Here is a 23,689-nt window from a genome sequence, read left to right on the forward strand (position 1 = left end):
CTCGCTCACTCACACAACTTTGCTCTTGTTGTTCCCCACCTAGAATGCCTGTCTACCCTGTCCGCATCCTCAGAGAAGTGGCTTTCCCAGTGACCAACCCTCGTGAGAGAGCGTCTGTGCATTTCCTTTGTGACCAAGGCCCAGGTCAGCTCTGTCCATTCCTCATTGCAGTGGCCTGGGAGAGAGAGCTCAGTGCGTGCCCGCTTGTCCTGCCAGAGTGGGGCCTGGGATCACGGAGTTCCATAAAGCCCGGAAAGAAGAAAGCAATGAGGACCCTATTGGATTGAAGGCCACACTCTGTTCCAGAGAAAATAGGATCTGATGGTTAGACTCTTCTGATGCAGACATGTTACCACCTTCCTCAGTGACGCAAAGTTCTGCCTTGTACGTAAACTAAGTGCTTCTTAACCAGTGACCCCCAAGGCTGCCTACCCACAATGGATAGTAGAAGTCATTAATGGGCAAAGTTTGTTCAATAAACATTTCTTTAGTTTTTGATCTGTTTTGCCAAGGGAATGAAATAATCCTGAGACTTCATGCCTCAGCCCAGGTGGCCATCCCATGAGTGGACAATGCTGTCTGCCATCTGCGGGGACAGTGCCGGCACCATCGCATCTCATTGCAGGGGACAGTGCTGGTTAGACTGAGTCCTCTCTGGGGTGTAGACATCCTAGCCTGGTCTTGGACCAGAGGTTGGGGGCCAGTGTCAGCTCTCTGAGCACGTCATCAGCATCTGGGTAAACTGCCGGGAACTGTGCCCTGATTTAGGTTTTCTGAGCTTGACAAGACTGGGGTTGTTGATCAGGGTCTGCAGCAGGAGCCACCTCGTCCTGGACCTAGCTGAGACGCGTGGACCTAGGAGAGAATAAGAGAAGACAGACTGGAGGGGCGTGGGAGGGGGCAGCTTGCCTCAAAGGCTTTTGGAAGAGCTCTCTGGAATGTGTGAGGTGTAGCAGAAGGAGCTGCACTCCTGGGAACATGAGGGAGGTTGGAGGGATGTAAGTCTTCCCTGAGACCTGGGTATCCACGGTGCTGGGAACAGCAATGAACACAGTCTGCACCCTGAAATGCAGGTGAGCTCAGAGAGCTTGTGGCAGGGCGGAATAATCAAATCAGCCCAGGGCATCTGGTACACAGCCTGGGATATGAGTTGGAGGCTCAAACAAATGGGAAACAGAGGACTTCACTAGCAGAACTAGAGTCATTTCCAGGCAAGGCAGGAGGCCAGGTAGCAGGACAAGGACACAAGGGCTGAGTGGGTCCCATAACAGGCTGACTGGGAACTAAGCCTCCTGAACTCCCTGGTTGAAGGGCACCCAGGGCATGGAGTATGGAGAAAAGGGGCAGGAAGGTGGAACCTGGGGCAGCTCAGGGATCCCAGGGAGCCCAAGGGTGTTTATCTCCTGCTGTCTGAACCCAGTGGAGGTTCCAATAGGAGCCTTTACCTGCTGACTGGTTTATGTAGCAGTATTTGATGGCCTGCTGCAGCTGCCTCTCCCTGTGGTCTGTGATCAGGATGTGACAAAAGCTGACGAGCACGGGGTTGGTGTGATAGTGGTCCACATAAAGCATGCCGATCCACGCTCTGAACCCTGAAACCCAGAGGTAGGTCAGGCTGGGCAGCTCTCCCCAACATGACCCAGTTTGTACTTTTTATAACTGCAGAGCCAGTTTGCTCCCCAGTGGTGCCTGAGTCCTTGCTGAGCATCTAGAAAATGAGGTCTAAAGATCTGGAAAGATTCTTAGGGATCGTATTCTAATCTGTCCATGTCATAGGGAACTCAAAGCGCAAAGGAGCTAGGAGCAGCCACGGCTAATACTGACGAGGCATCGGTACATTTATCGAACGGATGAGTGAATGAATGATCGTGAGCTAGAAATAAAAGAAAACTACTTTCTCTTCCTCAGACATGGCTTTGATTTTGGAGTATTTCAACTAAACAGAACATTCTCTTAACTAAGTTTCCAACTAACAGTGCTGATAATTCTGAGATGTGTTCATTCTCAAGATTTTCAGAGCGGTGCACTCCTAAGTCAATCTAATAGTTTACATAGACTTCCACTACCTCCGACTGCCCCTCCTGCAGGGTCTGCCAAATGGCAGCTATTTAATAGCCTTGAACTCCCTTCTGAGCAGTAGGAGGCGCATGTTCTTACTACTCAGCTTTATGGCCTCCATCAGAGATAAGCTCTGAGCCCCAGGGAAGGGTGTGAGCTCCAGGCAGGGCAGGGGCTGCGAGGGTGCAAGACCGGCCCACCCCAGAGGATGTGGCCAGGCAGGGGCTGGCCGCTCACCCATGTCTGCTCCCTCGTAGCCGCTCTGCATGATGGTCCTGTCGATGCGCGCGATGAGCCATGTGCCCAGGACGCAGCTGATAAGCAGCCTGGAGAGGCAGGCGCCCAGGCCCAGCAGCACGTTGTAGTAGAACAGAAAGTAGTTGAAATTGTGGAACGCTTTCCTGCAGACAGAAGCCAGCCGAGGCAGCCCCCTTCAGTAGGGCGAGGAGGCTGGGCAGGTGGGCTCTGGAGTCCCCCCAGACCCAGGGTCAAATCCTACAACTCCTGGTGCATGGCTTTGCCACCGCACGCTATAGTGGGGGGCCGACTGCTCCCAGTCACAGCACTAGTGTAAGGTCCGGCTCAGGCCCGGTGCGGAGGGGCTGAGCACAGTGCAGGATGAGGGTTCGTGGGGACTGTAACTGTTTCATGTGATGCGTGGGGTTTGAGGCTTCCTGTACGATAAGAAATCTCATGGGCCTACAGTTGGTTCAGCGGCTATAGCAGATGGTGGGCTTCCCCACTGTCTGTTGCAACAGGAACCTGCCTGCAGCCGGCGCTGTTCCAAAGTCTTCCAGAGGAAACTTCCCAAGGGACCACCTGATCTTGTGATTTCCTGTGGCCTCTGGGATAAAGCCCAGACTTTGCATCCTGAGTTTCAGGACCCCTCTGAGAGGGGGCTTTCTGGTCTTGTCACTTTATGTCCCCTCCCTGTCCTCCCTGTGTCCCTCACTGTCTAAGCCCACTGCATGGCAGCCATTTGAGATTCTCACTTTTTTCCTGACTTATTCTGTCCTTTTGTGCCTTCCTGCCTTCGTCCTTGCTGTGCCGGCTGCCGGCCATGCCCTCTCCTCCTTCCTACAGGCAGAAATCCTGCCACCCACCTGACCTCGGCTCGAGCATCCCATCTGCAGGGAATTAACCACCTCGCCTCTCCTCCGCCTTCCCACCTCTCTGCCCTCATCCTTCAGGTTTCTCTTGTAACCCTTTGCACCCTCCAGAGTCGTCTGTCGTCCATGTGCCTGTCTGTTCCAGTGGACTGAGCATGTCACCGGTAGGTCGTGTTGGGATTATCTCTTTGCTCTCAGTGCCCCTGTTGTTCCCTCAATGAGTGGATGGCATTGAATGAACAAATTAGAAAGGATTATCATGTGCCAAGCACTATTGTTCTAAGTTCAATTTCTTAACACATTTCACCCTTACAGCACCTCTTTGAGGTATGCACAGTTCATAAAGGGGGAAATTGTAAAGGGAGAAACTGAGGTTTGTAAATGTTCAGGAAGCTCCCACAAGGTCACACAGCTCAGTGGGTGGAGGCAGGACCTGGCCCAGGCAATCTGGCTCCAGATCCCACCCCTGGCCCCCCACGCCACACCCTCTCAGAGAGTATAGAGTCTGCCTAGGAACCTGCCAAGGGGAAGGGGAAGGGCCAGGGGACCACCAAAGCCAAAGCCAAGGCCATACAATCCACTGGCCTCACCCTTACCTGTTGTTGAGAGCCAAGGGCTTCTGCTTGTCAGCTGAGCCCAGCTTGGGCTGCAGGAAGAAGCCAGCAGCAATCCTCACCTGCAGAACCATGAGACCCACGACAATGGATGTGGTGAGGCTGAAACACAGGGTGGGGCTGTTGTGAGGTGGCCTTACCAACACTTCTAGGCCCTTCTCTGATGCCCAGTGAGAGAGAGGAGAGAGACGCTGACCACTCGGCAGAACAACAGTAGCATGAGCTCCTGTTGTACAAAGCATTCCCACACCCATGTGCAGGTAAGGGAACTGAGGCTCACAAAGAGGAGGTCGCTTTCCCAAGACCACAGGCACAGGGCTTCTGGCTCCAGATCTCAGCCCATTACTCCAGGAGTTCACTGATGTTGGCTTTCACCAGGGGTGGCAGCTGGGCGAGTGGCTTAGCAGGTTGAAAAGCAAAGAAAGGAATGGGTTTTTCAGAAGTGCCTGAGAAGGCCGAGAGAGAGTGGAAAGGACTGGCTGTACCCCAGAATCATGGGTGGCTCTAGGCAAGTATGGCACAAAAGAGGTTAGAGCAGGGAGGTCCCCAGAGAGCGCCACATGCTGTGTTGACACCCCCTGAGTGGCAGTGCGGGGTAATGGTTAAAAGGAGGCTTTGGTTTCAGTTTGCCCAGCTCCAAATCCTAAGTCTCCCCACTCCTTGGACAAAACTCTTAGTGTCTCTGTGCCTCTGTTTCCTGGTCTGCAAAATGGAGTGCAACATTCATAGGCTGTTATGAGAAAAGACACATCGTAAATGCTCAATGCTACTAGCCTGCACTTTGTCTTCCAGATGTGTAAACAGATGTCCAGAGAAGGGAAATAACTTACCCCAAGCCACATAGGAGACCTGAAAGCTTAGCCAAGGTTCCCTGCCTCCTTCCATCATACTGTCTTGCCTCTCACTTTACCTCCCTAAACCTCAATCTTCCTGGCTGGAAAATGGACATAAGTGTATCCCACACATACACAGTTGTGAAGAGGGAAAGGCAGCTTTTTGTAAACTGTAAGGTTCCCATCCTTGAGAATTGCTATGATGGCCCATCCCTGGCTCAGAGCTAAGATCAGGGGCCCAGGGAACAGCTGGGAGGGCACCCCACTGCCCAGACATGGAGTGACAGGACACCCCGCCCACCCAGCACTTACATTCCGATGCCCAGCCCTTGGAGCATCTCCAGGGCCTGGTTGTGGATGACGGGCAGCACCAGGCCATACATGATCGCCATGCCACACAAGCTCTGCACCACGTGGATGATGAAGTAGCCTAGGGGCCGAGAGAGCCGGTGGTCACCCCCAGGCCCCTCTCTGCATTCCACCCTCTACCATCCTCCCACCAGAGGCCCTGGCATGCTTGCCAACCCTGTTCCTTCTGCCTGGCATGGCCTCCCCTTTCTTCCCACTTACTCCCTACTCACCCTGCCAGGTGCAGTTCAAATATCAACTCCCCGAGAACACATCCGAGCCCTGCCCTGGGCGTGGATAGTCACTTTCTCCTCTGGGTCACCATGGACCTTAGCATATAAGCCCCATGGGTTCAGGACAGGTGGTGAGGGTGACCTAGAGAGTGTTTGTTTCACTCTCTGTCCTGAAGGGCTGTCAAGGGCAGAAGCCAGGGCTGCTTCCGATGCACCTCTCTCCTCCCCACCCATAGCCAGGACTTTGCGGGTGACCCCGGAATGTGTGCCGAATTGAATGGGTCACGTGACAGCACTTACCCCACAGAAGGTAGGCTATTTGCCAGCCAGAGTACCTTGCAATGGCCACCTGCGATTTAAAAGGAAAAAGGGGTCCCAGAAGCCTTCATTACCTCTGCCACGTGTGTCCAGCATCCGTGTCTCACGTGGGGGGCACCCGCCAACCCAGGGAGGCGGGTGTCGTGATCGTCCTCATTTACAGATGAGGAGACTGAGGGCCCAATAAGGACAGTGATGTGTTCCCAGCCACCCAGCAGCAGCACAGGACTAGCTCTGAGGACTCTGGACGCCCAGCGAGGGGCCCTTCCTCCCCCAGGGCGGCCCCTGTGCCTGGTGCCGCAGGGCAGGTTGTGCACGTGGCGTAGTCTCAGCAGAGAGAGGCCTGTGCAGACTCACCACGCTCTCCGACGAGGCGGGATTGCGGAACCTCAAAGGGAGGAAGTGCTTATCTCCTGCCCACAGCTTCTTTATGTGCTTTCTGGAGGAGAAGTGGGCAGTTAAGCAGTGTTCATAATAACGACGGCTCTTTGATCATAGTCAGAACCCAACAGATATCACAGAAAGGCCTGTGGGTGCTGAGGGCCGCCGGCCCGGCCTCCCCGGTGCGGGCTGCAGCTCCCGGGCTGCTTCAGAGTTGCCTTAAAACTCTTAAAGTTTAGCATATTTTGTAAAAATAATGTATATTTACCAAGTCATAATGGTGACTGAATTTGATAGATGACATTATGTGTGGCCTTTATTTTCTTTGTTTTGCTTTCTATATTTTCTTATTTTTTCTGTTATGAGTATGTATTGCTTATGACATGTAAGATGATTTACAACCAACTGACAACAGAAAACCCATTTTGTTGATAGCCTAAACTTCTAACAACAGAAAGGGAAATCAGAGAGCGGCAACAACCCCTCACAATCCCACCCCTCAGCCAGTCACAGCTTCCCCTTCCAATGTCCCAGGCCAGGCCTTGGCCCTGCATGTAAAGGGGAGCTCCACAGCGTTATCGTCTCAGTCCACATTCACGTTCATGTCCTGCTGGTTCTACTTAACATTCTATCTCCGGCATTTTTTCAGGCCATTTTGTACTTTTCACGACTACTAAATTAGAAAGACTTAGGATGAAATAAAGAATGCAAATATTAATGATTTTTATGTCTATTACATGTTGAAATAATAATGTGTGGGATATATTGGGTTAAATAAAATATATTATGAAGATTAATATAACCTGTCTACTTTTTTTAAAAAGGCTACAAGAAATTTCAAAATTGCCTATATGACCTTCATTGTTTTTGTTTGGCAGCATTGGAGTTGAGTGTGGTTCGACCAACATGCACAACACAACACACACACACACAATGCACACATATTTGCATTGTGCATAGAAAATTTCTGGAAGGATACACAGAAAACAATTAATAGTGGTTAGCGTAGGGCAAAAGATTATGTATCCAAGCAGGAGGAAGACTTACCTTACACTAAATATTCTTTGTAGTATTTTCTTAAAAGTGTCTATATATAGGTTGGGATAATGCTAAGAGAAACTAAGATGTGGGCATGGTGCCAGTGCCCAGCAGTTCGTAAGGGGCTTTCTCGTCCACAGTTTCCTCTGCCCCGCTGTCCTGATAGGGAGGCTGGGCAGGGATCACCACTCCTGGGTGACACGTGGGAACAGGGGCAGCCTGGCCAGGAGCCAGGCCTCCTCTCCCCAGGTGCCTTCTCCTTCAGTGCCCTCAGCTGCCCCACGTCCCTGCAGCCCCCTCTGTGCTGTGGTTGTCCCTGGTTGGGCTCCAAGGTCTCAGTGAGTATTTCCCAGCCATGTGCACACTAATGACGGAAGGCACAGACATGTGCCCACATTGGGCAGCGCAGGGGGAGTAGCCATGTACAGACCACTACGGGGTCCGGGGAGAAGAAAGTGGAGAGAAGGAGCGAGACAGGGCTGGTGGAGAGCTGGGGCCCTTCATGCCAGAGCGGGTGCAGTGGGTGCCATCTGCAAGAGACCCGCCACCCTTTGGTCAGGCAGATGAGGAGGCTGTAAAGGCAGGATGCTCCAGAGAGTTGCAAATTAGCCCTGGGCTTCCTGTGAGAGTGTGTGTGTGTGTGTGTGTGTGTGTGTGTGTGTGTGTGTGTTGGAGAAAGAGAGAGAGGCGGGAGCAGTGTATACTTAACATGCAATTGATGTCTTCATGCAAATGCTCACTACATATTTAAGGCCATCCCCGCCTCCTGCACTGCTGTCCTTGAGACTGATGCTCCCGGTCCCTTTGATGTACCAGGTTCGCCTGCTGGGAGCCCAGCGTGATTAGCCCTGGAGAGCAGAGCAGATCTGCCATCCAATAGAGGTGACTGAGTGTGCAAGAAATAACAAGGTCTCTGGGATCAGAAAGAATTGATCATCTGCTAATTGCTCCGGCAAGTTATTTAATATTGTTGAGTCTCAGCTTTCCCAGCTGTAAAAATGAAGATGAAAGTACTTATCCCTAAGGGTCGTGGTGAAATCCAAATGAAGATTCTAAGTATGATGTTAGCTCATTGTGGAAGTTCAAATCAATAGCTTTCTTTCCTTTCTGCCTTCCTACCAAAAGATGCACTTATCCCTGGACATTATATTCACTTCCTGGGCCCATACTGGGCACTGCGGCCGCGGCTCAGGAATGCTGAGAAAAGCCTGTCATGCACACTCCTGGCGAAAGACACGCAAATGACTCCCAGAGTGTTCTCACCTGTAACAGGCCAAAATGTGGAACAGGTAGCTCACACACGTGAGGGAGGCAGGCAAAATCGTCACCACCCAGACTCCTGAAACACAAAAGGTGATATGAGGGACACTGAGGAATAAACATGAGACAGAATTTTCAAAATGCAGAATCCCGTATCAGAAAGGTCTAGGCAAAATCTATTGCACTTCCTTTACCACGTTTCTTGTGTAAGTAAATTCTGCTCATTTTTCTGTTTCATTTTAGTCACACACACCCTTGATTCAATTTATTTTCTGCACAATCCTCTCTTTGGTGCTAATATTTTCACTCTATAGTAAATGAAGGGAAGAAAAATCTTGAGGTATGCACATCATATGTAGCCTCTGCCCATTGAAAACGTCATTTATATTTTACCTCTAACTGCCACTTGGGGCGGTGTTGGCTGCACTTCAACCAGGTACAAGGACGGCTGGGATCAAGATGTGTTGGCTATTTATTCACTCATCCGCCTTTCCACAAGTTTTTGATATTGAGAATCTAATCTGCTCATAGAAAAATTCTGTGTGTTTATGAGAGAGGGATGTAGAATCAGGGAAGCAAGATGATTTGTTGGTTTAAAAGCTTCTGTGGAAGTTGATTTTCCATAGGTACAGAAAAAGCATTTGATAAAAATCCATCTCTTTATGATTAAAAATACTCAATATCTGGTGTTCTATTGCACAGTAGGGTGACTATAGTTAACAACAATGTATATATATTTCAAAATAGCTAGAAAAGAAGATAGTTTGTTTTGTTTTTTGAGACAGGGTCTCACTCTGTCACCCAGGCTGGAGTGTGATGGTGCAATCATAGCTCACTGCAACCTCAAACTCCTGGGCTCAGGTGATCCTCCTGCCTCAGCCTCCTGAGTAGCTGGGACTACAGGTGTGTGCCACTGTACCCAGCTAGTTTCATTATTTTTTGTAGAGATGGGGTCTCACTATGTTGCTCAGGGTGGTCTCAGGAATTCCTGGCCTCAAGTGATCCTCCTGCCTCAGCCTCTCAAAGTGCTGGGATTACAGGTCTGAGCCACCGCACCGGCCAAAAGAGAGTATTTTGAATGTTCTCACCACAAAGAAATGATAAATGTTTGAGGTAATGGATTTGCTAATTACCCCAATTTGATTATTATGCAAGCCCTGTGCCCAGTTTCCCACACAGGTGTCAGGAACAGAAGTGGTAGATGGGATTACCTTTGATGACACTGATCAGCTCTTTCACCTGCAGGATGCCTGGGGTCAGGGGCCCCGTCTGGTTCGCGAAGGCGATGTAGCTCTCCAGCTTGCCTTCAAACACGGCCAGCTCGTCTCCCACGAACATAAACATGTAGAACTCAATGACAATGAACTACGGACACAGAGCAAAGGTTGCAAGGTCTCACCTGAGTCCAGCTCAGCAAAGGAGTAACACATGGATCTCTCTTTGGTGTTGAGGCCAGTCTCTTCCAGGCATTCAAAACTTTACTGGAAATGACCCCACACACTGGCTATTCCAGCATGAATGAGATTGTGAGTTCTTGGGAGACGGAAGTCACCTCACACTCTGTTCCTTACCCTACAGTGAACAAGACTGGGCCCCACAAGGGCTTGGGAAACTCTTCAAACACTCCTGGAAACAGAGTGAAAGAATGACTAACTTTGAGAGAGGGGTGACCTTGGGGACAATCGCAGCCCTATCTCCCATTGCTGCCATCACTGATCTGGGGGAGCCCCGTGGGAGAAGGCACGGCTTCCTGCACTGTCTCCTGTGCACACGGCGTACTTGCCCACTGCCCTGTCCTCCTGTCGCCTCAATGCCATGGCTTCCGCAGCTCCCCTGCCTCTCACTCCACCAACCCGGTCATGTTTAGCTCTGAAAGGGAGCTCAAACACTGTCATCTCCAGGCAGCTGCTCAATCTGGAATGAGTCACTAAATTTCCAGAGCACGTTCACTCTATCCGTTTTCTCTCTTAGGTTGGCAGGTACCTCATACCACGGATTATTCCCTTCTCTTTGACCACGGGAGCTTCTCCCTGGCCAGGACCAGGCTGAGCCAGCTCTCTGCCCTCTTCCAGCTCTCCTACAGTGCTTGGCACAGAGTGGATACCCCACAAATATTTAAGAAACATCATAACTCCAAGTGAGTTATTCGTTATTACAGAGAACTCTATAGTTTCCCCTTCAAATCCCTTCTTTGGGCACAGGCGGGACTACATTTCCCAGCCTCCCTTGCATTGGGTGTGACCGCAGGACCAGGTTGTTGCCAGTGACAGAGGAGTGGAAGGACTGTGTGATGCTTCCGCACCCAGTCCATGGAAACCTCCCACAGCCTGTCTCCATGCTCCTTCCCCGTGTGCTGACTGCCTACAGATGGTGCTGGGGTCCTCAGGACTGGTGAAGTCACATGGCTCCTGAGTGACCACGTGGCGGAGTGCCGCCTCCCCCACCTGAACACCCACTCAGCACTGTTGTGTGGTAAAAATACAGCGTTAAGCCACTGAAACTTAGGGGGTTATCTGGTACTGCAGCATAACCCAACTTAAACACTCACTTGAAAACTTAATCACAGGAGTGACTTAAATAGGTATGGTCCTAGTACCTTTAAAATGAGCAGAAGAGAATTTGGCCTTGCCATTTTTATTCCTCCATTGTGACTCAGCCATTTTACTTCAGGTGACTTTGGCCACACAAAATGTTTTGATTCTATGCTAAATGAAACACGGAAGTCATAATTATGTAAACGTTTAAAATATTTTTTTGAGAAAGTAAACTTAAGACATTTTAATTTTTGATCCATTTTTTAAAATATAGGACGGTAAACCAAGTCTACTTTGTCCACTTTTATTTATAATTCTCTGAAATTATTTTTGTCAGGATCAATTATTTTATATTTCAATGATTTGACTTTTGTTCACAGCATAATTAACCGACTGTAGGTTCTGCTGTTGTAAGTTTTATTTAGGGATCATTATTTCTACCAAGTCAACTTTCTTGGGTCAAATTCTGTATACTGAAATATTTTCAAATATATGTTTTTTCCATCAGTTTTTGGGCAATGATAAATTTTACCATGTGGAGTTTTAACTGCTATCAGTTTTGTTTGGTAGGGATTATTTTTACTAGTGTTAATAATATCCACCATGCAGGTAAAAGTGTCCCTGGAATCAGAATGGTAGAGTTGAAGTATCGTACTTATTTGATTTACCAAGATTCAATTTTGACCCAGCTTTTTAGGCACATGCTGTGTGCCTCAAAGACTCCATAACCCTAGCGTCCACCCTGCCCCATTTACAAATTACAAAAACATTTTCTCAGATGTACTTACAAGGTACAGGCAGATGAAGGCCAACACGATCGTTCCGATCATTCTGCTTGGGAATTGAAAGCATGGGTCCCACTCGTATATCCTGCTTTGGAACCAAGTTGTTTCTCCCTCTCTGTGAATGAATAAACATCAAGAAATGAGAGGCTGTGGCAGATAAACAAAGTCTTCTGAAAATAACCCCATCTCCTCCTTTTTATCCTGGAGTTTAGTGTAGGGACAGTAATGTAATTTCCACAGGTTTCGTTTTCCCCTTATTCTTAAATAACATGGAGACTCAGTTTTATTCAGGGCAGTAATTCACTAACTAAAAGACTAAAGTTCCTGGCCTCTCTTGCAGCTAAGAGTGACCAGACTAACTTCGGGCCAATGGGCTGTGACCAGAAGTGTGGTGTGGGTCATCGGGGAGGCTGCCCAGATGGAGCTGACACAGCTGGGAGGGTCCCCTTGGCCCTGCCTTCTTTTCTCCCGCCTCTGTCTGCAGTGCAGACATGGTGGCTGGTCCAGGCTGGCACTCCAGCAGCCACATGGGACCATGAGGCAGCACTGAGGATAGAAAGTACATACTAGAGGCTGAGGCAGAAAGACAGGGGATCAGTAAACTGCCACAGTGGACAGTGCAGGGTCGAGATGGACCGCTCACCTCCAGAGTTCTTTGATAAAGTAATAAATCTCTCTTGTTACTTTGATAAAGTAGTGTCTCTTATCACCATTATTTGGGGTTTTCTGCTCTATCTAGCTAAATCTATTTCTACCCAAAGTACTAGTTTTGCCACCATGTGACCTCAGATAAGACACGTCTCTTCCCTGGGATGCATCCCAGCATGCACAGTAGCAGAAGCAGGTGAGGAGGTGGCTTGTATGATTCTGAGATCTGATGCTTTTGCCTGACAACATCTGTGTCCTCCTCTTTGGTGACAGCACCTCAGTTTTAATTTGAGGAACTACCTTTCCTTCCCCTGGGTCCTGGTGAATAAGTGACACTGACGTCACTTCCTGGCTCCAATCACAGTGATTGTTTCCAGGTGGCATGTGATCCAGTTTGATCCAGTGAAACGCTTCTGTGGGACTTTTGTTTGAATAACTGGAAAGGAAATTTTCTCTTTCTTCTGAGCTTAAACAAGGAGGGTATAAGCCGGAGAGTCTGAGTGCCACCATGTGGAGGAAGCTCACTGAACTGTGAGGACAACACAGGTAAAAGCTGAGCCGAGGGGAGGTTGAGGGAGAGAGACCCGGTTCAGATGATGTCAGCAAGCCCCTGGCTCCAGCGTGCCTGAAACTGACTGCTCCAGACTTGTCAGTGATGTGAGCCCACACATTTCCTTGCTTTAGTCCAGTTTTGAGCTGGGTTTCTGTTCTTAGCAAACAAGGGTCCTGACCACTGCAGGGCCCCTCCAGCCATCCCAGGTCTGTCCCATCGTCAGCGCTCATCAGAGTTGGTGCAAACCTGCCGGTCAATGAACAGAACGTCGCTTACTGCGGGCGGGGCGTTCTCAGGAGCCGCTTGACGTGCGCCGCCTGGTGAGCTTCCAGAACCGACTTTTCTTCCTGTGACAGAGAAGGCAGGCATGGGCTTTGGCTCTCTAATTCTTGTTAGGGTTTTGGTCTCTTTGAGGGGCTACAGTCACAGAGGGCAGGAAGTTGGGTATGAGTTGCTCTTCTGGATTTAGCCATTCCCAGGCACCTGTGTCACTTCTCGGCATGAGGAGCAGGGTCTAGTTGCCTATGTACCGAGCACCTGCTCTCAGGAGACACCAGAGGTCTGACCTGCCTAGTCTCTGGTGAGTACTGCCTGTACCAGCCACCGTTCTGTGAAACTTTTCCCCTACAGATCTGATGATCTCCCATCATAGTTCAAGCCATTGTTTCAAGAATGAAACACCAAATCTCAGCCTTTTTAGGAGTTTCTTTTGCTCATTTATTTTTTCAGCATTTAAAAAATGAAACTTTAATGGTATATTTTGAAATGTTTTCTCCACATGCAATGAGCTTTCCACTGTAGTCATCTATTTTGCTACATAGATATTAAATGCGTAAATTTTATATGTCTTATGTAGCCAGGGTGTTGGGTAGAATCCAAAAGACCTGGTTAGAGTCCTGACTGGCTACTTACTATTTGTGTGCCTCACGCAAGTCACATCTGTACCCCTCAGGTGCCTCATAAGTAAATGGAGAAAATAATAACACCTTCCAGAAGGTTATCGTGAGGATCAAATAAGACAATGTCTATCAAGCACTTGCACGATGCCTGCCCAGTGCAAGCACTCAATAAGTAAGGCTGCTATCACCATAGTGAAGGAGAATTTCTTTTTCTTCCATCTCTAGTAAAGGCATCCAAAATGGCCTTTTTTTCCCCATAAAGAAAACTGTATCTATTTAGATAATCTTTTGTATTTTGCAAGAAGTACCTTACCAGCTCTGGTCATTGGAGGAAATACAGAAACCCTTAATTTCTATCTCCAAATCTGGAAAGTTTTAAAGCTGTATGTACTCACTGGACCACTTTCGTGTTATTATCTTGGTTTTTTTTTTCTTTTAAGCAGATGCATGGCACATCATGCCCAGACTCTGAGCCTTGCAGCTATTTACAAACATTCTGGTTCCCCCACCTTCAAAATACATAATAGGATTAGACCTTCCCATGCCCTTGTAGGTGCGTGTAGCCAAATGATGGCTTTGTCCAGTAAAATCTGAATGGAACTGACATATTGGCAGGAGCTTTAAAAGCTAGTGTGTACTTCACCATGTTGTCTTTCCCTGTTGTGTGTCAATCACTCACATTCCCAACGTCATCCCGGGTCACAGAGTGAGGAGGACATGGCCTCAGGCACTCCCATGATTGACATGTCACAATAGTGAGAAATAAACCCTTATTGTGTTAAGCCACTGAGGTTTGGGGGGCTGTTTGTTACTATAGCATAACCTAGCTTGCCCTGACTGTCACGTTTATTTCGAAAAGATAACCAAATAACAGGAAAAATTCAAACTCACTAAAACGAGCTAATCACAACTCCTTCAAACTCAGATGATGCAGAGACCAAAGCTGTGGCAAGTGAGTCCCAGGGGCATCAAGTCTGGGTGTCACATGTTCTGACTCAATGGTGGGGTGTAGGGGAGAGAAAAAGATCTATCCTGAGCCCAGGTGACCTCAAGCTGGAGCCGTTTGCCCCAAGCCAGAAAGGCTGTGTTTGACAGTGGTTGAGAGAGAGGCCCCGCAACCAAGCTGTCCGGGTTCCAGTTCTGGCTCTGCTGCAAGTGAGCTGGCCAACCTCACATCTCTCTGCGACCAAGTTTCCAAAACCACAGTGTGAGAAGTAGTAATAGTAGCTACCTAACGGGCTGTTGTGAGGAATAAACCTGTCGGTACACGCAGTGCTTGTACTTGGTACTCACCGCCTGCCGCTCCCAGCCCAGGCGCACCCTCAGAGCCTTGACAAACATGTGCAGGAAGCGGCCCAGCAGAAAAGCAAGGCACAGCAGTGAGGGCCAGTAGAACATGACGGTCTCGTACCTCCCCAAAAACTGCAACAGAAGCAAACCAGGTGGCTCCAGGCAGGGGAAGCTGCAAAGGGAACCCTCCTGCCCCAGCCTGCCCCGCCAAGGCCTGTCCTCTCAGGCTTGGCAGCCAGTGGCTGATCCCAGCGCCCCCAGCCCCGCACCACAGACCAGCAGTGGACTCAGAGCCCAGCAGCCCTGGATTCAAGTCTCGGCATCCCCTTTTTATTTTTTAAAAACAACTTTCATGGGGTTTTTCTTCTGATTAGGAAGATAAATGCTCTTTTTGGAAAATATGAGAGATAGACAGAGGTAGGTAGGTAGATGAGAGGAGCAAGTAGAGAGGGAGAGAGAAAGGGAGAGGGAGAAATAGAGAAGCAGGAAGAAAGGGAGGAAGGGAGGAAGGAAGGAAGGAAGAAACGACTCCAACTTCCCTTCTGCACACATGAAGAAGCAGAGGCCCAGAGAGTGACAGGGTGACAGAGGCTTGTCCAAGATCACACAGCAAGTTGGCCCTGGTGATAGGACTAAATACCCTAAATGTAGGTCAACAGGGACTTACCTGCCCGTGCGGACACTGTGAGACTTGAAGAATAGTGACAACAAGCCTGCAGGAACAGAATCAGGGTTTGGGTCCTGGGGTCCCTCTCAGCACAGTCCCAGGAGCAGCCCCTGTGAAAACAGCCCAGGGCCCCCCAGCCCAGGGCCCCCCTGCCCCTGTGGGAGGGCCGGTTCCCAGGCCTCCACATACATCCCTCCCCAGTCAGGGCCCCGCTTGTGCCAAAGCGGGTGCACACTAAACTCATGCCTCATGTGGATGCCATCTCAGAATCCATGAGGGCACCGCAGGAGGAGAGAGATCGCTTCCTCCCTCTCCTCATCGTTCACGTGGGCGATGGAACCCTGGAGTTGGCAAAGGGATTTGTCCAGAGTCACACACAGGGGCAGAGCCAGGACCAAGATCCAGGCCTTGAGACTGCGACTGCGGCCACTCTGCGTGACCATGTCTGGCAGCTCTGCTCTGAATTCAGGGGCCTCCAGGCTTTCCCCCGGACACACATACCTGGTCGCATTCAAGCCTGAGCCGTGGCACCCAAGCTGCTGAGCGATTCCCACTACCCTGCTGTCTCCTGGCCCAAAGCCTGTCCAAGGCCGATAAGATGATGTTGCTCCACATCTAACCCTGTATACCTCATTCAAGTTTCTAAAAGGCAAGTCACCTACAAACTTGGGAATTGTAGCCATTGGTGTGTCAGTTGCCTGTGGGATCCCTGCCCATCACCATGTCGAGCTGGGCCTGGGGACCCTGACCCCATGGAAAATGCTGGATGGGGGAAGCAGCCCACAAGAGAGCTGGAGGCAAGGAATTGAGCCTCAGTGGCTGGAGAATAGAACTGTTCCCGGGGTCAGTCTGGCAACAAACGTTCCCTGGTGCCAGCTCTGTGCTAGGTCTGGTGCCCGGCTGTGGGGGCACAGATGTCAATGTGAAGGTTGCTCTCCATCTGGTGGGAGCAACTGTCCACGGAGCAGGAGCACCTAGGATCGTCCGATAGCCTGGGGCAGGGGGTCCACACAGGGAATAGGGCACACAAAGATGCCAGGACGCATGGTCCCCGAGGGCCTTCCCTGGCTCCTAGCAGGGATGTAACAGAATGGTTATTGAATGACCATGTGGATGGATGAAGGAAGGCAGGAGTCACTATGATGGAGGTGTGTGCCAGACACTGCTGGGGCTGGAGAGAAAAGGAGAGGCCCGACTGTGCTGGCCCTGAAGGCCGAGCTAAGGCACGTGAGCTTTCTCTGAGGCTCAAGAGAGAAGTCACGACAGTGCTGAGGAGAAGTATCTAACCGGGCTCCAGCTTCCCTCGGCAGTTTACAGAAGTCCCTGGCTTCTGGGAATATTCTAATCACCAGCAGCCTTGTGCAAGGCAGGCAGAATGCCAGTGCGGCCTCCTGAATCCTCAGATGCAGTCGTAAGGAGGAGCTGCGATGGGACCCTGGACAAGTCACCCTGCCCTCCCTGGGCCTTGGTCCTGGGCAGAGGTGTCCTCGAAGGGGACCTCTCAGATCTTCCCTGTCCCTTTGCCCAAAGTTCAGCCATGACCAGTGGGGTCGGGCAAGGGCAGGCAGGAAGAGTCTGTCTTACCAGATCAGAGAGTAGCAGAAGCCAAGGATGGAGCCAACCAGCCGGAACTCAGATGAGAGGCAGGCAAAGAAGGGGAAGTAGGCCAGGCCGACTTCCATGCCTCCAATCAGAAGCACAAAGGCTGGGGAGACAGGGCCAAAGACAATGTGAGTCCCCTTACCATAGTACTATTACTATTATTACTATATGCCTTTAAAAATACTAGGTAGAAAATAGTAATAATTAAAGGAATTCTAAATAATGGAGAGATATATTGTGTTTATAGGTCAGAAAACTCACTATTGTTAAGATAACAATTCACCCCAAATTGAGCTATAAATTCCATGTAATCCCAATCAAAATCCCAGAATTTTTTGTAGAAATTGACAAAATTATTCTAAAATTCATATGGAAATGCAAAGGACCTAGAATAGCAAAAACATCTTTGAAAAATGGCCATGGAAGGATTAACACCACCTGATTTCAAGAGTTTTTAATCTATGATAATCAAGACAGTGTGGTATTGGTGCAAAGATAGAAAAATAGATCAATGCAAGGGAATGGAGTCCAGAAATAGACCCTCATATGTAGCCAATTGATTTTCAAGGAAAGTGCAATGGCAAGTCAGTGGGCAAAGGACAGGCTTTTGCAGCAAATAGTACTGGAACACTTCATGTGGCTACCCAAAGACAAAAAAGAACTTAGTCCAGACCTCATACTAATGTAATAAATTAATTCAAAACGTATCATAGACCTACAAGCAAAACTTAAGGCCACAAAAACTTTTGGACAACACATAGGAGAAAATCTACATGACTTCAGCTTAGGCAAAAATTTCTTATATGACACTGTAAGTATGATCCATAAAAGAAAAAAAATGAGTAAGTTGGGTTGCATCAAAATTTTAAATGTCAGCTCTTTAAAAAAGTTGTTAGAAGCATGAAAATTCAAGCTACAGACTGGGAGAAAATATTTGAAATTCATATATGTATCATGCTTGAAGGTGCTGACTTGGGGAGGTGGCGGGGGAGGGGATGGAGGTATGACTACATGGTGAGTGACAGGAGCACTGTCTGGAGAATGGACACGCTTGAGGCTCTGACTCAGGGGGATGGGAGGGACACGGACAATGTATATAACCTGAGCTTTTGTACCCCCATGAAGAGCTGAAATTAAAAAAAAAAAAAGAAATTCATATATGTATATGATAATGGACTTATACCCAGAATATATAAAGAACTGTCAAAACTCAATAAGAAGAAAACAAAAACCCCAATTTTAAATAATAGGAAAATGATTTGAACAGACACTTCACAAATGAAGGTATAGGAATAGCAAAATAAGCACATGAAAGTGTACTCAATATCATTAGTCATTAAGAAAATGCAAATGAAAATCTTTATATACCTCTTAAAATGCCAAGAATTTTAAAAAACTGGCCATACCAAGTATTGGCAAGGCTGTGGAGAAATCAGAGCTCTCTTACTGATAGTGATAATCTAAAATGATACAATCACTTTGAAAAACAGTTTGGCAGTTTCTTGAAAAGCATGCTATACCATATAATCTATATGATCCAGCCAGTCTACTTAGGCATTTATGAAACATGGAAGCACGGTTACATACAAAGCCTTGTACACAAATGGTCATAGCAGCTTTATTTGCAATAGCCAAAAGTGGAAATAAACCAGAGGTCCATCAACAGGTGAATGAATGAACTGTGGTATATCTATATAGTGGAATACTACTCAGCAGTAAAAAAGGATAAACTGTTAATACATGCAAACATGTATGAATCTCAAAATAAATATGCTAACTGAAAGAATCCAGACCGAAAGGAACAGAGTACATCTGTATGATTCCATGTATACAAAATTCTGGAAAATGCAAACTAAGCAGACCAGTGGTTGCCTGGAGAAAAGGATGTGAAGAGAGAGGAGAGGAAAGGAGAGATTAGAAAAGGGAACAAGGAGACTTCTGGAGTTCATCACTTGATTGTGGTCACAGTTCCATGGATGTAAACATTTGCCAAAATTTCCCAAATGGTATACTTCCAAGGGATGTGTAGCTGTATATCATTTTGGTTTTAGTTTGTATTTCCCTGGAGACTAATGAGATGTTGGTAGGTATTGGATCATATATACTTGGAGCCCATGATGGGGAACTGGCCTGGACAGAGAGGTGTGGGAGTCGTTGTATTAGGGGTAATTGAACCTGGAGATTAGAGCTGCTCCTTCAGGTGGAGCATGAGGCATGGGGAAAGAGGAGGCCTCAGACCAAAGGCCAAAGAAGGAAGCATTGTCCTTTGAGGAGGAGTCCCAGGGCTCATTGATATCACGGGGGCAGCTATGGCTCTGACTCAGGAGAGCTTTTGTAGGGTAGGTGAGGAAGAACCTACTCTCTGAGCCTTTGTTACATCATATCTAAAGATCTCTGAATCTAACTGGGGGAAAGCCCCACGAGCAAGCTTTGAGGCTTTGTGAGCCAGGCATAGATCTAGGCAAGTAACAGGCTGGGAAGAACACGACAGTTCACAAAATGTGTCCCCTAATCCCAGAGAGCCCCACCATGTGGTCTCTGAGAGCAAGAATTTCCACGGCTGAGTTTCCAGCAGGCATGAGGCAGCCTCTAGTACCTTGGGCCCACTGGGGGACCTGCAGGGGCTGGTAGCCCTCTGAGAACAGGAACATGACCTTATTGGCTGTGGCCCCAAAGGCGATTCCATAGGACCATCGGTTACTAAAAGTGCCCACAAAGTCCAGAGGCCTGTGAACAACAGAAACAGCTTGTGAGGACAGTAGGTGGCTCTAAAACATTCCCACAGGTCATCTCCCAAGTGGCACTCCCACCCTGCGGAGGGGTTATGGGATAGTGAACTATTCATTGCAGCTGACATTTCCTGGGGCCCTCTGTGCCAGGCCTGGGGCCGGCATGGATTTAGGGTACTGAAGCGAGGAAGACAAAACTCTGGCCCAGAGGAGCTCCAAGCCTAATGGGGGCATACGCAGGGACAGCAGCATCCATGACATAAAGCAAAGTGGGGGAGGTTTCGTTTAGAATAGAGACAGCATGACTCAAGAGACAAAACAAGAAGTGTGTCCTAGACAGGTTTGGGGGAGCCTGCCCTGCACCCAGCCACGTTCTCTGAGAATTCTTCCTTCCAATATCCCTGATGAGGGTCCGGTGCCATTGGCTCCACTGGTACCATGTGATTGAAGAAGGAAGTGACATGTCATTCCAAAATATACCGCTCTGGCTATTGACTATTTTGAGTTAAAGACACTTAAAAAACAGCAGGTACAAAAAGATCACTCTGACCTTCTTGCTATTTCTTAAAAACAGGAGATGAACTTCCCATGTACAAAAGGTCTTCCATGTACGGAAGGGAAACAGCATTCTTGTCACGAGGGACAGGCAGTCGAGGCCAAGAGAACTCTGAACAGATCTTATTAAATAACTTTTATCTTCTAATCTCCCCACATAACTTAGTTACTTTTTCACAACTTACTACTCTTTCTCCAATTCAGTGTGCACGTGTTCAACTCTAACTGCATCTTGGGTCTTCATTTCCTTAGGAGGGATCTCATGTCACGTAAAACTTATATTTAAATAAATTTGAATGCTTTTCTCCTGTTGATCTGTCTTATGTCAATTTAATTTTCAGGCCCACCTGAAAAACCCTAAGGCAGTAGAAGTAAAGTTCCACTCCCCCCACCCCCGCATAATCATGCCTTCCTGGCCACAGTTGACTGGGCTATAGGTGACAACTGTCTTTGGATGGGCCAATCAGATATCTGGTCTTATATTTTGGATTTATGAACATTGAGGACATGAGCCAGTTAGGTGTTAGAGCCTCGGGCTGGAAAGTCACACCAAGTTGGGACAAGAGTCAATCCCAGAGGAAAGCCAAAGTTATAGGGAAACAGAGGTCCTAACTCAGATGGCAGAGAGGACAATGGCAAATGGTGTTGAGAGGGCCCCCATGACACAGAAGGGCAGAAGGAAAGAGAAAGAATCTCCTACAGATTCCCATCTTAAGAGATATAGTTCCCATGGGTCCTGTCTTATTGCTTTCTATGAGATCTCTTTAACTTTATAAAAAAATCCTGTTATCCTTTCATGTAAACAAGCTTGGGTGGATATCTGTTTCTTCTAACCAAGAGAGCTTTGTCTAGATCGGAGTAAGCGATTGCATTTGGGAGAAGAGAAAAGCCTCTTCCCATGAAAAGGTCGATTTAAACTGGGCCTTAATGAAAACCCAGGAAGGCAGGGAGAGCCAGGCATTGCAGGCAAGGGTCCCATGTGGCTCAGGCATCGTTCCCCTTAAGGCTCTGCTGAAGGATCACATCTTCTGAGAAGACCCCTTGATCACTCACAATCAGGCTGCCCCATCTGTGTCCCCTTTGCACTAAGTGCATGTCCCTGTTTCAGCACACCTTCCTTTGTGTCACTACTTGCTTAGTAAACTCTAAACTCCTCTGGGCTGGGGACCTAGCACAGGACCTTGGAAATAGTAGTCACTCAGTGCAGGTTTGTGGACATGCATTTTGTTGGATTGAGTTGAATTCTAATCAAGCAAGACCTGACCTACAGCATGTAAGAGCTACATAAGACTCAGTTTCCCCATCTTTAAAACAGTGACAGAAACCCCTACTCTGCTCACATCACAGACTCATTTTGGGCAGCAAATAACAAACTGCTCTATAAGCTGCAGAGTACCGTGCACGTGTGAGGTTACTACTCGGTGAAGACGGTGGGCCAAAATTACTCAGAGAAGCAGGGGATGGGAAAATGGCCAGGGAGCAAGTCAATTGTGCCATCATCAATTTAATTAAAAGTGATTGAATGTAATTTCCACAGGCCTTCTACTTCATATAAAGTCCTGTGCCGGCACCTGTGTGCCAAATGCCCTGGGAAGAACTGAAGGGCTTCACCTACCAGCTTCAGCCTCTTTCTGTGCCTCAACCGATGCATCTTAGACCTGGCAGCTTGGGAAGGGCCGACTGCCCCCGTGGGTGGGATCCAGAATGAATCTCTCACCTGCAGCTCATGTCATCCCTTGCCTCGGTCCTGACATGTGGGCTTCCTCTCCGTTCTCAAGAGCCCAAGGCCGAGACCCCAGCATGCACATAGTTCGAGCCTGCTCAGGTGATAATACTGGGGGGGATCAGACAGAATATCAAGTTGATCTGGGTTAAAGCTCTTGTCACTTGTTAGCTGTGTGGCCTTGGGCAGGTCACTTACCCTCTCTGAGCTTGAGTTGTCTTATACATTGCATGAGGACAAAACCTCCACCATGCTAGACTGGCAACAAGGTTTGTCAAAGTAGCACAGACAAAGCAGATAGTTCAGTGTCTGGGTCATGCGCAGTGTGAAATGAATGATAAGTGCATCCTGATGATGATGATGATTAGAGGGTGATGAGGCAGAGATATGAACAATTAGAACTCAAGGAAGAGTGTAATAAGGGGTGCAGAGACTCAGAATGGCAGAGCTAGAAAGGCCCTGAAACCTCCCCGGGTCCAGTAGCATCTCCTGTGCGTGACTCGAGGCACCATCTCAAGAAGGAGCCTTGCTGCAGTCACAGGGAACTCTGTCCCTCCTGCCTCCCGAGGTAGCCATAGGCCTGAGTGTGGGAAGGCCTCTGCCATAGTGGTCTGCGTCTCCTCGAGATGCTTTAAGCATATGGGGCAGCCCTGGGCGCTGAGGGCTGCAGTGGCTTGGAAGCCAATTCTGAACTCTGAGAGCTTTGGTTGGGTTGGGGCAGGGAGGGGCAGGGCTGTGCGTGGTGGGGTAGAGGTGGGGGTGGGTCCTGGGAGCTACCTGCCTTGTCAGTGATGTTGACACCGACCACAGGGTACCTCCCCAAGGTTTAGGGGTTGACCCCCAACTCAACTCACACGATGATTCCAAAGTGGTTTCCCAGGAGGTAAGAGGTATCATCCCTCTGTCTATGCTGCTCTCGTCTTTGGAGGAAAGACAGGACCAAAATTATGGCAAGCTGGAAGCAGAGAAGATGAGAGTCAGTGGGCAGGTTCATCCCCAGCGTGGCCCTAGGCCTCGCTGACAGTGAATGTGTGGGTGCGCAGAGAGCTCAGACTGTCCGTGACACCTCAAACTCCAGAGTCAGGGAGCTGGCTGCGTGGACCCTTGAGCTACCAGAACGTTCTGCGCTGAGCTTTCCTTTGTGCTGCCCTGCACAGATGTAGGTTCAAATCTAGTCTCTCTCACACACTGGCTGGGAGGGAGACTTAACTTCCCTGAACCTGCTTTCCTCATCTATAAAAACAGTTATTCCTATAACCGTCAAGTTGCAAATCCTTCTGTGCTTTTTCCCTGCGGATTCAGTCCTGTTCTCTCACACTTGATGCCCTTTCTCTCTCTTCCCTTTACCAGAAACTTCTTGAGACTTGTCTACACTTGCTGTCTCCATCTCTTCTCATGGGCTCCTGAACCCCCTAACTGGATTCTATCCCCATCACCCCGACGAAACAACTATGGCCAAGGACACGAATGACCATTTTGTGGCTCCATCCCATGTATACTATGAGCCCAAAC

General features: G+C 48.7%; 1 protein-coding gene across 1 annotated transcript in view; it reads right to left on the reverse strand.

Moving 5' to 3' along the window:
* Window positions 1-467: 467 nt before the first annotated feature.
* The window catches only part of LOC123645954 (stimulated by retinoic acid gene 6 protein-like), a 35,006-nt gene continuing 11,784 nt past the window's right edge, over window positions 468-23,689 (reverse strand). The window contains exons 3-18 of the mRNA XM_045562511.1: window positions 23,032-23,132; window positions 19,767-19,897; window positions 17,153-17,273; window positions 15,569-15,614; window positions 14,905-15,033; window positions 12,989-13,059; window positions 11,515-11,626; window positions 9,404-9,557; window positions 8,196-8,271; window positions 5,871-5,952; window positions 5,496-5,544; window positions 4,927-5,044; window positions 3,764-3,883; window positions 2,296-2,459; window positions 1,446-1,592; window positions 468-855 (exon numbers count right to left, since the gene is read on the reverse strand). Of these exons, the coding sequence (XP_045418467.1) occupies window positions 707-855; window positions 1,446-1,592; window positions 2,296-2,459; window positions 3,764-3,883; window positions 4,927-5,044; window positions 5,496-5,544; window positions 5,871-5,952; window positions 8,196-8,271; window positions 9,404-9,557; window positions 11,515-11,626; window positions 12,989-13,059; window positions 14,905-15,033; window positions 15,569-15,614; window positions 17,153-17,273; window positions 19,767-19,897; window positions 23,032-23,132 (1,770 nt within the window). The 3' untranslated portion in view covers window positions 468-706. The remainder of the gene's footprint in view (window positions 856-1,445; window positions 1,593-2,295; window positions 2,460-3,763; window positions 3,884-4,926; window positions 5,045-5,495; window positions 5,545-5,870; window positions 5,953-8,195; window positions 8,272-9,403; window positions 9,558-11,514; window positions 11,627-12,988; window positions 13,060-14,904; window positions 15,034-15,568; window positions 15,615-17,152; window positions 17,274-19,766; window positions 19,898-23,031; window positions 23,133-23,689) is intronic.

The sequence above is a fragment of the Lemur catta genome, chromosome 10, assembly GCF_020740605.2.
Source record: "Lemur catta isolate mLemCat1 chromosome 10, mLemCat1.pri, whole genome shotgun sequence".
Taxonomy (NCBI): Eukaryota; Metazoa; Chordata; class Mammalia; order Primates; family Lemuridae; genus Lemur; species Lemur catta.